Source organism: Haliaeetus leucocephalus, unplaced genomic scaffold (genome assembly GCF_000737465.1).
Source record: "Haliaeetus leucocephalus isolate CR32 unplaced genomic scaffold, Haliaeetus_leucocephalus-4.0 Scaffold251, whole genome shotgun sequence".
In the NCBI taxonomy this organism is placed as follows: domain Eukaryota; kingdom Metazoa; phylum Chordata; class Aves; order Accipitriformes; family Accipitridae; genus Haliaeetus; species Haliaeetus leucocephalus.
The window spans coordinates 73,517-88,633 of record NW_010972687.1 but is presented as its reverse complement, the minus strand read 5'-3'; the positions used below and the strand labels follow the sequence as shown (position 1 = coordinate 88,633).

The 15,117-nt window shown below is 37.8% G+C and overlaps 1 protein-coding gene across 2 annotated transcripts; it reads left to right on the top strand.

The window, feature by feature from the left end:
- Window positions 1-22: 22 nt before the first annotated feature.
- Window positions 23-13,566, top strand: FXN (frataxin). 2 transcript variants are annotated; one of them, XM_010568581.1, is made up of 5 exons: window positions 23-1,623; window positions 2,996-3,116; window positions 3,580-3,642; window positions 6,598-6,695; window positions 10,107-13,566. In XM_010568581.1, exons 1-5 carry the CDS (start codon window positions 1,586-1,588, stop codon window positions 10,258-10,260), a joined length of 474 nt encoding a protein of 157 aa, XP_010566883.1. In that variant the 5' UTR covers window positions 23-1,585; the 3' UTR covers window positions 10,261-13,566. The 2 variants fall into 2 exon arrangements, with proteins under 2 accessions (XP_010566883.1, XP_010566884.1); XM_010568582.1 differs by lacking the exon at window positions 10,107-13,566 and adding an exon at window positions 9,466-9,806.
- The last annotated feature ends 1,551 nt before the right edge of the window (window positions 13,567-15,117 follow it).

Here is a 15,117-nt window from a genome sequence, read left to right as displayed (position 1 = left end):
CCCGGCAGCGGCGCTCCCTCCTCCGGCCCTCCCGGCCCGAGCGCGCCTCGGCCTTCCGCCTGTGGGGGAAGCGGGGGCGAAAGTGCCGGGCCGGCGGCCTGGGTGGTTGCCCGCCCTCGCAGGTTAGAGCCGCGCTGCGCTGTCGGCACGGCAGCGGCGAGGGCTGCCGCGCGGGGGGGCGCCGCAGCCTTTGCCGAGCTCTAGGGCGACGGGCTTGTTCGCCCGCTGGCCTTTTCCGGTGGCAGAAGAGGCGTGCCCGCCACCCTTGGCGAGCGCTGGGTCTGGAACGTGTTGGGGCGGTACCAGCTGTATGTACGCCAGCACCGTGCTGGCGGCCTCGAGTCATGAAGTGAGTGCTAAGGCAGGTACGGCCTCTCGGTCTGGCCAGAACCCGAACGCATTTGTGGTCTTGCAGCTTCTGATCCTAAGTGCGTGTGAAGGAAGTGCTAAAGGGCGCAGTCAAAAGCAGGCAGGCATCGGTGTGTGTATTGTGTCAGCCCGTGTCATCGCGATGGTGCCAGGAGTTTGCTGTGCTCTGTCCGTGTCACGGCTTTGGACTAACAGACAGGTTCATCTGTAATGCCTGAGGATAGATGTCAAACCGCATGGGGAGAGAGATGGTTTTGTGTTTTGCTTGTGCGTGCTTGGCTGTCACAGTTCCTTTTTAAAGGTCACTTGCTTTTCAGCTCACTCTCTTAGTTTTCAAAACCTTGTGCAAGTACAAAAAAAGCAATCAAGAATGCTGTCTCACCATTCATCCAGAAATACACACCTTCATAGGCCAGGTTAAGAAGAAAATGGCAAGCCTGCTATCTTCCTGGTGGAGAGCATAAGTGCTTCCGCTAGTGTGTTAGACGAGGGGATCGACTTTATTTTTACACGTGTTGATGTATTGCTTCCCCTCAAAGGGGTTGTCCATTTTGCTCCCTTGTCTTCTATTGCCAGTATGTCGATAGAGGTTTTCTGTAATTTTGATTTGTTTTTTAAAGCTTTTTTTAAACTGAAATTAGAAAAGAAACAGCTTGTTTTACAGAAGAGATCTTCTGTAATGTTAAGTGTGATGTTAGCTCTTTTGTAATTAAGGAGGATTCAGGGCTTCTCTTTATTTCAGTTGAACATATTCATGACTTCTAAGAGAGGGACATGAGCTGTTGATAGTGAAGCATTTGAGTAGTGGATACTTGTGAAAATCTTGGCCTAAGCCAATTGTCTGAAGTTGCTCAGTAATTCTGTAGCAGAGCAATAGAAGAGAAAACAGTTCTTCTCTTTCCTAGTTCACTATTGTATGAATAAAATTCTTTTTTTGTCATTGATTTGTACCAGAAGACAACAATATTCTATGTTGCCAATCATCCAAGGACTAAAGCTGCACAATTCTTTCTATATTAGCTCTGTGATACAAAATATGAATATTTCACTTCGGGGGGGGTGGGGTGGAAAGGTCTTCAAGGATCTATTTAATTTATGTGACAAACACGTGATTTATAATTTTTTGTGTTTTAACTTTTAATTCCACTTTACTTACGGTGACTTTGAACAGCAATTACCATGTGCTTCAGAGGTGAAGAGCAAGACTGTTCAGTTCATGAATTTAAGAAATGCAGGAACTCTGAATGACACAAGGTAAATTTTATATTGAGATATTCATATCAAAATACCATCTCTGCATTTTAAAATAATTTCTAGTCATGGAAAGACTGTCAAACCAATGTAATATTGATATGATGATGTAAAAGAAAAGTACAGTTTTAGCAAAAAGCATTTTGGGTGAATTGGGAAATCACTTAGGAAGTAATTCATGTACCTAAACACAGGTGTCTAGCACCATTCCACATGTCAGGGTACATGAAATTTCTGCTTGCGCTCAGAGGATGTGATATGGTACCTGTCGGAGACTTCTCCCCTTCTGATGCAGCACTTGGAAGCCCAGTGGAGGATTGTGCAGATGTCTAAAGTGTCTCTTACCGTTAAGTACCTGAACTGCACCCTGAACCAGTACATGAATCCTGCCTAATCCTAAGGTTTTCATTCTCCACACCCTTAGGTGTTTCTGTGGTGCCCTTCACATAAGTGGCATAGAGTCTATTTTGGTAACTGGCTAGCAAGAACCTTTAAAAAAAAATTATATTCTATATAATCCGCTGAAAGATACTGAGTCACCATAGTTCATAGTAACTGTTGTATTGCCATATCCATTAGCAAAAACTGAAATGATTTCACTGAATTGTCTGTGGCTGGAGATACCCACCTACATACTGAGTTAAAAATAGACACTGGTATGGATGGAAAAACTTCGGTGATTAATTACATTGGGTTAATTAAACTGATCTAGACTTTGTTCCCAGTAACTTTTTCTACTTATTTGAAGAGGATAACAGAAGCAGTCTCACAAGCGCTGTAAGCCTTACACAATGGCTACAAGGGTGCTTTGAGACTCTCTGAAGAAGTTGGTAATTGCATGTATTAGTTCATAAGCACACTTTAAATAATGTCTAATTACTGGGCTGCATTGGTGATTCCAGTTGAGGAGTCAAATGGTGTACGTAGAAATGGCATGTGATATTGATGTTTCTAAACTGCTTATAGTTACAGCGTGTTTCTTAGAGTCAGATGACATAAGCTTCTAAACAGGAGATGCTTGTCTCTATTTGTACAGTTCAAAACTAAGTAATTCTTGCACAAAGTCCTTTTATGAAAATGTCTCTTTTGGAAATTTCACTCTGTCGTCTTAGTACACAGGGGTCAGTACATCTAAGGAAAGAAGTACATATTCCTCAGTTAAGAGATCAGTACTACCAAAATTTCAAAATTCCAGCTCCATTTATAAGGTGGATTGTTACCTACATTACCTTAAGAAAAATTACTACTTGTTCTGTATGATCATTTCACGTTCACTGTTTCCTTCAAGGTCATGGTCTAGGTATGTTTTTATTATAGGGAAAATACTGTCTTCCATATTTTTCCTCCTAATTATGGGCTTGTATGTCATTTGTAGCTCTTTAGATGAGACCACTTACGAAAAACTGGCTGAAGAAACACTGGACTCTTTAGCAGATTTCTTTGAGGACCTGACAGATAAGCCCTTTACCCCAGAAGATTATGATGTCTCTTTAGGGGTATGTTTTAAACATTCTATTACCACGGTAATTATTGTAGATTTTTTTTTTTCTTTGAAGGAGAATTTTAAATTAGTCACCTTAGTGCAAACACTTAAAATACAATGAGGTTTTGCAGCTTTATTGTTAAAATAAGCCTGTTTATACTGACTGGAGCAACTGTTCTGTTAAAAAGTTACACATGCTGTTGTATGATTTGAGGGTTTAAAATGTTTAGTGTATAGAGAAAGACATAATATAGAATAATATATCAGCACAAGAGGAGACAGAAACGGGTTTCTAATTTCACAGTGGTCTATAAGTTTTTCTAAACATGCATAGACCTCTGACATCAGCAGTCACTTCCTTCCCGATGAATAGTAGGACAGGCCTACGTGGCATAGTACATGTACATCATGTGTAATTGGTAGAGCAGTTTCTTTGATTGCTCTGAATACTGAGAAGCAGCATTTGTCTTAACCAGGTAGAGTACGTTTGTCCTGGCTTTACTGATGAGAGCCTGTGGTGGATGGAGAGAAGCAACAAGGTGATGCAATGTTTGGATAGGTGGTTGTAAAAGTGAGACCAGAGCCTACATGGGGAGAAGGCTATTGACACAGGAGACATTGGGTGGCTGCTAGCCCAATAATTGGATCCTTTAATAGGTCAGCCACTCAAATTCTTGTACAGGAGTGACAGACTCAGATTAAAAATGTCCATTCTATTTGTATAGGGAATTTATTAGTTTTTTATACAATTCATGAAGTGGTTTGTATGTTACAGCTCTCTATGTGACTTGGAGGAGAGTGCAGTTTCTCCCTACACTGCTGTCTGCAGCACAGGTCTTTCACTACTGCATTTTTTGAGGTCACATAATTGCTGCTCCCTCTTCATGTCTTCCCACAAGGAGGCTGCTTTCTACTAGCCCTGTCAGTTAAAGTTTTATGCTCAGGGACATTGAAGTAGATGGTTTGGGTTGCACTGTGCAAAAACCCAGCCAACCCTGTAGTTTTCAGACTTGGTCCTCTAACTTTGTCATCATAATGTTCATTCTTTATTTCTTATAGCTAGGATAGAAAATAACCTATTGTTAGTAGGATTCTGTTGTTGCCCTTAGCAAATACTAATTGTTGCTTTAAGTATGTAGTTAAAGTTATACCTAATTGTTTTTCTGGTGAAAAGCAAAGAAATGTTTAACCGTTATTATTCAGTATGTCTTAACATATCAGCACCTATTAGCCTGATTTAAAGAGCTTAGGACAAGAATTAGTAAAAAGATTATAATTTACCTCTTTAATATTCTTAAGCACTTCATTATATGAAGGTGATGAGTCATCTTAACAGAATTTTATCTCCAGCCACTGTGGATTGTGTTTGACATTGACTCACTGTGAGGCTCAGAAGTAATTCTTTTTACATCCATCTAATTTTTACCAGTACTCCTTTGTTGCAGTGACTGTATGATGACATAACAATATGTTGTCGTTTCTGTTAAGACCGAAAGGTTAAATAGTCCCAAGTTTACCAGTTAATTCCAAACAAACAAGGCTAGTGCTATAGCAAGCCACAAGGTGGCGAACATGATAAAGGTCCATTATGCTTGTGAATTGTTAAAAGCTTGATTTCTTCATGCAATTTATATCTTCGTATCCAGGGAAAAAAATCTTTCGAAGAATATCCTTGTTACCAGGAGCTAACAAAAATTCATCTAGTAGTACAAAAATTAAAATATGGTAAAAAAAATCTTGCAATTTAAGATCTTAAAAACTCAAGTTGTATTTTCTAGTATTTCAAAAGTATTGCAGAATTTCTTGGAAAATGTTTTAAACACAGCATTAGAAGTTAACCTTTATTTAATTTGCAATGACAGAGCAACAACACTCACCAACAGCTGACACACAACAGTATACATTTTTTGTTAACGCTTTGGAAACCTACTTACTTAGAGTGTTTCTATAGCATACAGCATAACATCAGAACATCATGCTGAATACTTAATATTGCACTAAAAAGCACGTAGAACAATAGTGAAACCTTTATAGCCCTATTCAGGCCTAATTCGCCAACCTGCTCTTACTCTGCTGTATCTCTACACATCTAAAACTGCTGAGATACAGAAAAGTTTGAATTCTGACAACAAGAGAAGTAGCTTGTTCTTGTCCTTCTTTGCACTAAACCAATATCCAATTAAAACAACTGGTAGGACTACCTGATGGCAATATTAACCAGGGGAGCCTTTTATTTTTGTTTTATTGATCACAGCTATAAATCCCTTATCAAGCATAGAAACAGCATGGAAAATAAGGTAAAAAAATCAGACCTTGAGAGTGTTATTTCATGGCTGGTGATCCTTGAGATATGTCAGAAACCATATCTGAGTTACTTTGTAGGGGAATGAAGCTCCAAGCTACTGCCTGTGCCACAGAGTAAGTTTCCAGGCTGTAGGTACTCATAAATGAAAGTGGTTTTTCCCCACACTAAGCGTTTATACATAAAAAATAGCCCTAGCAATGATAGTAGCTCTAGTAGTACCTTCTTACTAAAGCATGAAAAGTATGATTCCCCTAAAGAAGCTTTATCGTGCTATAGGGGATGAATTATTTGAGAAACTGTAGATTAAATATGAATAACCTATTAGCTGAATCTTCAAACTGTATTCTGTAGAGATACCCTTTTCAATTAGCGTAATTCAGGTCATCTGTAGTTTAACTCTAGTCCAAGTAGTGTTGTTCTTTTATTCTTCAAGTTAGGACAGAAATATTTTTGTCAGAGCTACATATGCTTTTCAAATGCGCTTGTGAAAATGTCAGAGAAATATGAATTGTGTTGTCAGTAAGAAATGTGAGTAAGAAAGAGAAAATAAATCCTTACTAGGATAATGGTCTAAAGCTGGCACATAACTAAAACAAACCAGACCTCATGCAGTTTAGAAGTGGAATATTTTTGAGGAACAATTCAGGATCTAAGTACTTCATCAGAATTATTGGAGAAAGAATTGTGTTTATTCACAGGAAAACTGTTACAGTTACTTAAGAAAAGTTAGGTAAAATTGCATGGCTCAGGAATCTAGCAATAACACATAAAGCTTCTTGACTTTGAACCACACCGATCCTGTATTGTTCATGAATAGAAAAAGTTGTTGTTGGATGATATTTTAAGCATTGCAAAATGAACTAGCAGTCCTTTCAAGATGACAGGTCAAAGCTCAAGAGGATTATTTAAGTAGTGCCATTGTGAATGGTGCAAACACACTGAATCAAACTCTGACCTCTGAGAAGGTTTAAAGTCTAGATCAGACTCAAAGATATGCAGGTTGTCCTAGGTATTAACACAAGTTTTTGATACCTAATGATCATTCTTCCAATTTATTACTGTTTGGGAAATAGCTGGAATGTGATACAGATATGTAAGTTTCTATTTATCTACAGCAGATGATGTAATTCTTGTCAAGTAACAGGATACATATTTTTAATTTCTCTCTTTATTTTCTTTCTGTTTTAAGAGTGGAGTTCTAACAGTTAAATTAGGCGGAGACATGGGAACATATGTAATCAATAAGCAAACACCAAACCGGCAGATTTGGCTGTCCTCACCCACTAGGTAAGTTATGTGTAAGTTAATTATGTAGTGTCTGCAGATTGGGTGGAAAGGTACTTCCCCTTTTTTATAGCAAGGCATGGGCTATGTAATATCCTTTTCAAGTAACCGTTTAACTCAGTATATTCTGAGAACATGATATAATCTAAATGTTCTATAATAATTTGTTATAGAGGTTTGAGATACAGTGCAATATACTGACATACCTAATCCAGGAAATGTGTGATACAGAACTTTCATACCCTGTTCTGATCCAAAACGACTGTCTACAGAATATAGCCTACTCATAGAAAAAATAAACAGCCATGATTAGAAAAAAAAAAAAACAACAAAGCTTCTGTTGGAAAAGAAGTGACGATGATGTTATGATCTAAACATCTCTTTGTATTTAAACAGGGTGGCTCCTTCCCCTTTAAACTTGTGGGATTTCCTGCTTTATATGTTTATGTGCTCTCCCACTGGTTGTTTTTCTCAAGCATCTGTGCTTTATGGAAGCCTCAGCTAGCTGTTCCCTCTGCCTTCTCTAATGCTGTGTTTCAGTCCGTTTGAGGTTTTCTGACTGGTTTCAGCAGGGAGGGCAGCCAGATATGTGGGAAAATGTTGTAACTGTGTCCCCCAAAAATTTGTATTCTGTGCCGCTGTCCCAGGGAAAGAAGTGAGAGAGTTGGTCAGTGTTACTGGTGAAGGAACCAGCTAGCTGGAAAGTATGAGTACTACCAGTAACTATGCAGGCGTACATCTTGAATGTTGTTCAGAAAGAATGTATTGATTGCAAAACCGGGAATGGTTTTGCAGTAGTAGAATTCTGTAGTAGGGTTTGTTTCAGGGGGATGGAGGAGGGTGGAAAGCACAATGAAATTTAAGATTTTTAGAGAAACAATAGACATAAAATTTACCTGAAGAAAATTCTAATTTTGCTTTAATGTACTTATGTACTGGCTGGTGCACAGTGTACTAGGTCAGTAATTTTTTTCTACTAACTCCTATCCCAGAATCCTTTTATTAATTAAATAATTTACTTAACAGGTACATGTCTTGCTAAGGCACAGGACTAGCAAGCTAACAAACCTTTTTGTTTAGACTGATGCAGGCTGTGTGTCAGAATTTATTCATTCTGTATATTTTGCAACAAGCATAATTTCTGAACCTTGATTCTGTTTAAGATGACTGTAAGATTTTTGTGTCACTGACACAAAGGTTTCAACTACTTATGAAAACCAAAATTCAGAGAATTCCTATATGTGTGGGGCCAAGTCTACTTGAGCCAAGACATACATGCTACAGAATATGGAATTTGTGAAAAATTGCTAAACTTTTTTTTTTTTTTGATTGCTCCAGTAGTGAATAAAAATACACAATGAAAGAGATAAACTTGAAAATTCTCTGATGGTATTTTTCATCACCTGTGATGAAAAATGATTCACCTACAAACATCAAGTTTTGTGCTTCCTTAACTGGTATTATGGTAAACAGTGGTATTTCCTGAAATATGATGCTACATATTGACTTATTCCTTAACTTCTGAAAAGCAACCCCAGCAAATACTGTATGATCTGGAGTGACATACTTCTTAAGTGCAATATGCTAGGAAGTGAAAGATGCAAATGTTACTGCCAGTGATCACTTGCATTGAATGTTATATTTGGAAAATTTGTACAGTAAATGTAGAATCTTGAGTCTTTAAGAACATATCCTGAGGGAGACAAATTCTTAAGATGTGAGAGAGAGATTTTCTTGTATTTTTTTGACCTTCTGTTTGCTATCTTGCATCTATATACCAAAGTGAATTTAAGCTTGTGTTTGTAAAGCTTTACTTAGTTGAGAATTTAAAAAGGGGGGGTGAGGGGGTGGGTGCAACCTGCCAGCAGTGCAATTGCAGTAATTTCATGTACCTCCTTTGACTGAAAAGATTTTTCAACCTTACACAGCATCTCTTAATAATACCTTAATGTGATATTTTAATTCTTCTCTCTTACTGTTTAAAAATGTATGCAGACTTTCCATGAGAAATATATTTAGTCTATATTTAACTTTGTAGGCATTTTATGAAATTCACAAGATCCTTGCTTAAATTATTAATCTAAATGGAAAAAAAATCACATTTGTACAGCATTTTAGAGATTCAGAGAACTATGGAGGTGTTTCATATGCTAACTGTATCACTGATATTTACTATGTAACATTTAAAAACAGTTCAAGTAACTTAGACGGTTCTTTTCTTTGTCCTTGTTGATTAAATGGCCTGTCTTAGCCTGATTTTCATGAGTGGCTGCATCCCATTCTGTCATTCTCTAGGTGCAAGACAGTATAAACATACGCTTGCACTGCAAAGACAAAGAAGTGAGAAATGCATAGTAAAGTAACTGGAGCACATAATCTCCATTCCAAATAGTTACCAGTTCACATACAGCTAGTGAGATTTCAGTGGAAGTGGCTTTGATTTGTGTTTGTGACTTTTCATAGTTTGATTAGTGGTTGTAAAGTTCTTCATTTCAATATTGCGAGTAATTCAGGTTATTCAAAGTTCAGATTAGTGTTTATTTTTGTAGAGAACCTGCAGATTGTTCATGTGTGTATGTAGGAAAGACTGTTTTCTAGCAGACCTTGTGTGTGGATTATCTGAGTTCCAAGGCATTTTGTCCTGTGAGTTCAGGGATAAGGCTGATGGTTTGTTTGTTTATCCCAGTCGACCAGTTAATTCCTTTTTCTTTTCTTAGTCTTTCTAGCTGACGTTAACAGTAGTGAGTACTTTTCAATCACTCTCCTTTCTCAGATGTGGAGAATTGAGTGGATAGTAAGGTCTGGAGTGGAGTCCAGGTGTTCAAGTTTCCTTCTTGATGCTTATTGTAGGACTGAAGAATCAAGCCAACAACTATACGATAGCACAGAGGAAAATAGCATTTTAAATACAAATCTCCCACATGCCAATATACTTGCTTTCAGCTGGTAAATTCTTTTGTTGCATCTAAAAAGAAAGTGAGAGTGGTAAGCTGTGTTGTGCTGTGCTTAGACTATCTGCATGTGACTGCTGCAAGAACTAATCAATAGCATTAATTCAGTATTATACAGATATCCCTTGTAATATTTGTGTGCAAGAAAATTATACAGGTGAGGGAAGAAGGGGGCAACAGAAGAAATTGAGGAAATCACTGCCAAAAGCAAGAAGGGAAGAAGATTGTGTCCACTGGGAGTGACTGATACGTCTTGTCACCTTTCAGATATATCTGTTGGATGGCTCAGCGGTTCCTGGCAGATCTGGCCTTTTCTGCTCCAATTCCTCAGACTGCCCACCAGTCCTTCTCCATGCTGTCTGTTCCTTTTCCTGGGCACTCTCCGGGGTACTTTATAAATACAGGCTTCCAGCAGCAACTCATGAATAATCTGTACTTACACAGAGTGTGTTTTGTTTTCTAGTGGGCCCAAGCGCTATGACTGGACTGGACGGAATTGGGTGTATTCTCATGACAGAGTATCCCTTCATGAACTACTATCAAAAGAATTTTCAACAGCGTTAAAAACTAAATTGGATTTGTCCTGCTTAATATATTCTGGGAAAGAAGATACTTGATGATATTCTACCTCATGGAAGTTTAAAGACTTTAACCACAAGCCAAGCCCTTCTTAGGTTTCTGAAGTACCTGAGCTTAATTCTGTTGTTGTTTTTCTTGACATCACTATGTTGTGCAACAAAACTGAAAATAATGTATTTTTCTCTAGTGCTCAGTCTTTGGATTTCTGTGTCACCGCTTGAATCTGTGTCCATGTAGTACAGGTGGTTGAGGTTGCCCTTCCTGTCACTGCATTTCTTACTTTCTTACTGCAGAAGTCAGTCATGAATTCTTACTGACTGTAGTCTTGTTTGGACTGACCCAGCTGTGACTTCTGACTATCGCACAGATGCTAAACTTCTTTCGGTGAGACATTCACCCCAAAAAAGAAATGCCTGTGAATCGCATTGACATAAGTCATGATCTTGTTAATGCATTGCAGTAAAATTTGTGGCTATTGTGAGTGAATAATGCATCACAGCCAAATTAAACATGTCATAAATGAATTACTGTGGCAGGTAGAAACTTTTCATTTTGTATCATGCATGTAATAATATTTCAGAACTTGCACTTTTCTCCAAATTCTAAATTCTAGTTTCTTTCACGTTAGGATTTTTTTTTTTTTTGAGCTAAACTTTAAATTACTTAGAGGTCTGTGTGGCTGTAATCATCATATGGAACTGGAAAGGCTGGTATGTGATGTTTAAGTTGTGCAGCAATATCTCTGCAAACACTTCATTCTGTTACTGTGGATTTCTCTTTCTGATCCCTTTTGTTCTTCAAACAGTAAAAATGCATAATTTATTGACCTTTTTTCTTTTAGTTGAGCAAAATTTGCAATAATTTTGTTCTGCTGCATTTCTTAAGTAAGTGAGCTTAGATTATCTTTTTTCACTATGATACAACAAGGCTTCCCTTAGTACCTTGCTGACGCAAAAACTTTTGCCTTTTTGCTTCTTAGAATTGAGTATGGTACTTAGGCTGATGAAGCTGTCTTTTTCAGTCTGTTAAAAAATGAGAATGAAATAAATTATATACTCTGGATCTTAAACCAAAAAGCTTTAAAAGAAATCGTGAACTGCAAGAAGAATGCTTCAACACTTGCACTGTTGTGTTATTACCACTGGTGGGATTTAATTGCCTATAAAATGGAAGCACAAAGTTGTTGACTAATTCTTGAGGAAACAGTTATACCATACTCTTATAAATTGTTTATCAATATATGAAAAGATGTTCAGTGCAAACTATTTTTCTTCTCGGTTCCTCTGACGTTTGTGTTTAGTTTGGCATGATTCTCTGGCTAGCTAGAATCATTCAGATGTGATTAATTTTGTCACTGAAAAACAATAGCTATACAGTATTGTTGCCCAGTAATTGCATTTAAAGTATAAGCATTGTTACCTGCCATTTTTCACTATTAAATAGAGAATAACATCGTACTAGAAGCAGCTCTTGGTTAATTGTGCACGCTGTTTGCATGTTTTTCAAGCAAAATAAAAAATACAACAATTATCTGAAATTTCAACTCTACTGTATCAGGTAAATACAATGACTACCAACTCATATGAGTACAAGAGTAAAAGATGTTTGGGTTTTTTTAACAAAGGAAAGCTAAAAATAGAACATCTTTTTACTGTTTTGAATTTAGAATACTGAAAATAATTTACAGCATATGGAAAATGATAGTATTTAGCTCAATCTCCTAGTCATTCAAATAGCTATTTAAACACATTTGTACAGATGTTAACAACTTGATATTTCAATCCAGGATACTTCCTCCTGGTTCTTCCTTTGCCCGATCATGTATAGCTTATGTCATTATTTTTCTGATTGACTTTTCAAAAAAATATTTTCTTAAGTAATTTGCATGCAACATACTCACTAACATGCATCTGATTCATATTTGGAGGTTCAGTCTTCATTCCCTTGCATCTTGTGCAAATGTTTATACCAAAATAAAGTTGCATGTAGAATTCCTAATTCATTATGTAAAGGTGTGATTTCAGGCTATGATGATAAAGCTAAAGACCACAGACAAGCGTATTGTTTGGAATTCTTTGTGTTTCTTAAAACACTGACTGGAAAGATTCTGTTCAAAATTTGGCCAGTCAGGGTGGATTTTATAAGAGCATTTCAACTTTCACATTTGACATGCCTTGCCCTTCACCCATAATGCTACTGCTATTTATGCAAACAGTTTCCTGATTTTAGGTATCTGAGTAACAAATGGATTTAATCTAACCAGTGAAGATAAATAGCATCAGCAAGTTAGAATGAGTTTTATCTCAGTGTACAAAATGAATCATAGGATGTGACTCATTTTTTGCTCTAATACTTGCATCAAAGTGTAAGTAAGGGCAAGGACCCCATCAGCCATCATGCTTGTACAGTGGAGGCACAGGACGAGCTCTGATCCTAATGTCAGACTTTGCATATTGCCCCAAGACAAGTAACTCTTCCATACTATTTTTTTACTTCTGTAACTTACTTGAGTAAGTTCTATGGTTACATACCTCACATCACATCAATCATTTCTTGCTTTACCTCCCAAAAGAAATAGCTGAAGGAAAATCCTTTGATATGCACTGCGGACAGTTAGTATGGGTACGAGCCGTTGCATTACTGGCAGCATTTTTGCCACAAGACAGTTGCTCCATCTTCAGTGAAGGAAAACATACAGAGTACTTTTGAAAGAAAAGTATTGGGATTTGTAGCTGTACTGAATGCTCAGACTCAGCAGAGAAAGTGGGTGCATTGGGGGTTTTTTACGTATATCAGAGTTTCACCAAAAGCTAATCATTCTTTTTCATGATTGTTTTTTTCTGCTTCCGGCCTACAGTCTGAATGTCCTAGCATGTCCAACCTTGCTGAAGTTCATTGTTTCCTGTGTGCCAGTGAGTTCTTCGGAAGTCTCCATTGATTCACGTAGTGAAGCTTACAGCAACTGCTCGCTGTCTGTATTGGTCACAAAATACTACATTTGCTTGACAGGAGTTAACGTGCCTAAATGCTTGTCTGGTGTTTGTTGGTTCATTTTCCTTTCCACTTGTGATAATTTTTAGGAAACATTACCTCTTCCCTGCAAGACTGTTCCATGTGATGAAATTATCCCATCTTGTTTCCTTAAAATTCCTAAAGACTTTAAGCAGCTTCAATAAATGGGATAAAGACCTGTCCTGAAGAGGTGGTAGCCAAATGAAGGGGAATTCGCAGGGAAGTTTGTGTGTGGTTACTTCTAGTTTCTGGTTAATGGTTGAACTCCGTGATTTTGCTAACCAGCTCTGGAATGTGTGGGAGACCTGGGAAGGAAGGCGGAGGCTTGCCAAAATACCTGGAAGAGCATTCAAAATAGAAAAGGAAGCATGGGAGGGGCAGAAGTGAAGGCTATCAGGAAGAGATTAACTTTGCCCAACGGCTGATGTCATTGGCAGGGCAAGGAAAGACTAAGGGCAAGCTGCATCATGTTGTGGCCCCTTAGGGGATGGTATTTTAAATTGCACACCGCTATTTACAATTGTAGCCAATCAAACATGTTCCAGACCATTTTGCTATTGAGATTTTTTTTTAAACTCCCATTTAAAGATCAGGAAAAGTTGTTGAGAGTTATGTCCCTCTCTATCCCAGATTGTCTCTTACGTAAATTGTACTGTTGGCAGTCATAGAACAAAGACAAGATTCATGGTCCCTACCAAAGGAGATAGCCAGCAGAGGCTGTTTCGCTGGGGGTAGAATAAACAGACAGAGGAACAAATAAAGTTTTTTAAACAGTTATTAATTACAAACTTTTGGGGGGGGGGGGGAGTTCAGGTTACGGAAAGACAGACAAGTTTAGATGGGAAACAATAGATGTTTCAAACAAGGCGTATAATGTTGCTGCCCTCTCCAGTTTGCTGAATTGTTTTAAAAATTGTTTGTGTCATGGTAATTATGCTAAGTGATCAGTATTACAATGAGTAATTTTGTAAGCAGTGTTAGTTCCCAGATGTAGGCTCTTCTGCTAGCCATCAGTGTTCTCTACTGTTCTACTAAAAAAAAATGAGGTATACATTAAATATGTCAATAGTATTACTCCTTTTCACAGCATTTGAGAACTACTGACCAAGCACCATAAGACCACTATTACAAAAGTAGCCTCAGAAAAAGGAAAACATTTAGAGAACTAACAGATGAAGTTTTTAAACATTCATTAAGGAAACAGACTCCTAGCACAGTGTAAACCAAATGATTTGACACATACCTGGAAGTAAGACTAAATTTCCACTCCTCATGCCTTGATTGTGCCTGCATGCAATATTGTATTACATGCTGATCGCTGAGCCTGTCTATACCTGACAGAAAATGTCAGTTACTGAATTAGTCCTCTTTCTTTTTTTTCCCTCGGTTTTGCTCTTTGGGGCTTTTAGACTGCAATGGTCACTTGAAGACTACTGTATGCACATGCATGTTAATTATTAACTATAGCTACAAGCAGGCTTTTTCAATATGTTGTCTGAATGCAGTTTCATATTTGCTGTCAATAAAAGAGGCTCTTTCAGTGCCTCCTTCCAAAGTCCATGAAGAACAGTTTGCCTTCTTTATCTTAATTTCTGTATGAGGCATACTGCACAAACATCATCTGCACCTAACAAGGAAGAAACCAGTCTGAATTAGGAATGCTGTGGCAATCTAGAAAATGTAGCACCTGTTGAAAAATCATCTGCCTTTCTCACCTGCACCTAACAACAAAGAAAACTCGTAAGTAGATTTTGTTTCACAGGCCTGATACTGAGTGAAGTGTACTGTTTCATTTTAGAGGGGCTTGCACGGGGTTTAACCGGCCAGGAGAGCAGATAAGGAATTCTTGACGGTGACGTTTAGTGCTTTACAATGCAGAAGAA

What these genes read in the sequence shown, in the direction of transcription:
- FXN (XM_010568581.1), top strand. Translation starts at nt 1,586, where the DNA reads ATGAATTTAAGAAATGCAGGAACTCTGAATGACACAAG. An exon ending in GGAACTCTGAATGACACAAG is followed by an intron (nt 1,624 to 2,995) that starts GTAAATTTTATA and finishes TGTCATTTGTAG; the next exon opens with CTCTTTAGATGAGACCACTT. An exon ending in GGATGGAGAGAAGCAACAAG is followed by an intron (nt 3,643 to 6,597) that starts GTGATGCAATGT and finishes TTCTGTTTTAAG; the next exon opens with AGTGGAGTTCTAACAGTTAA.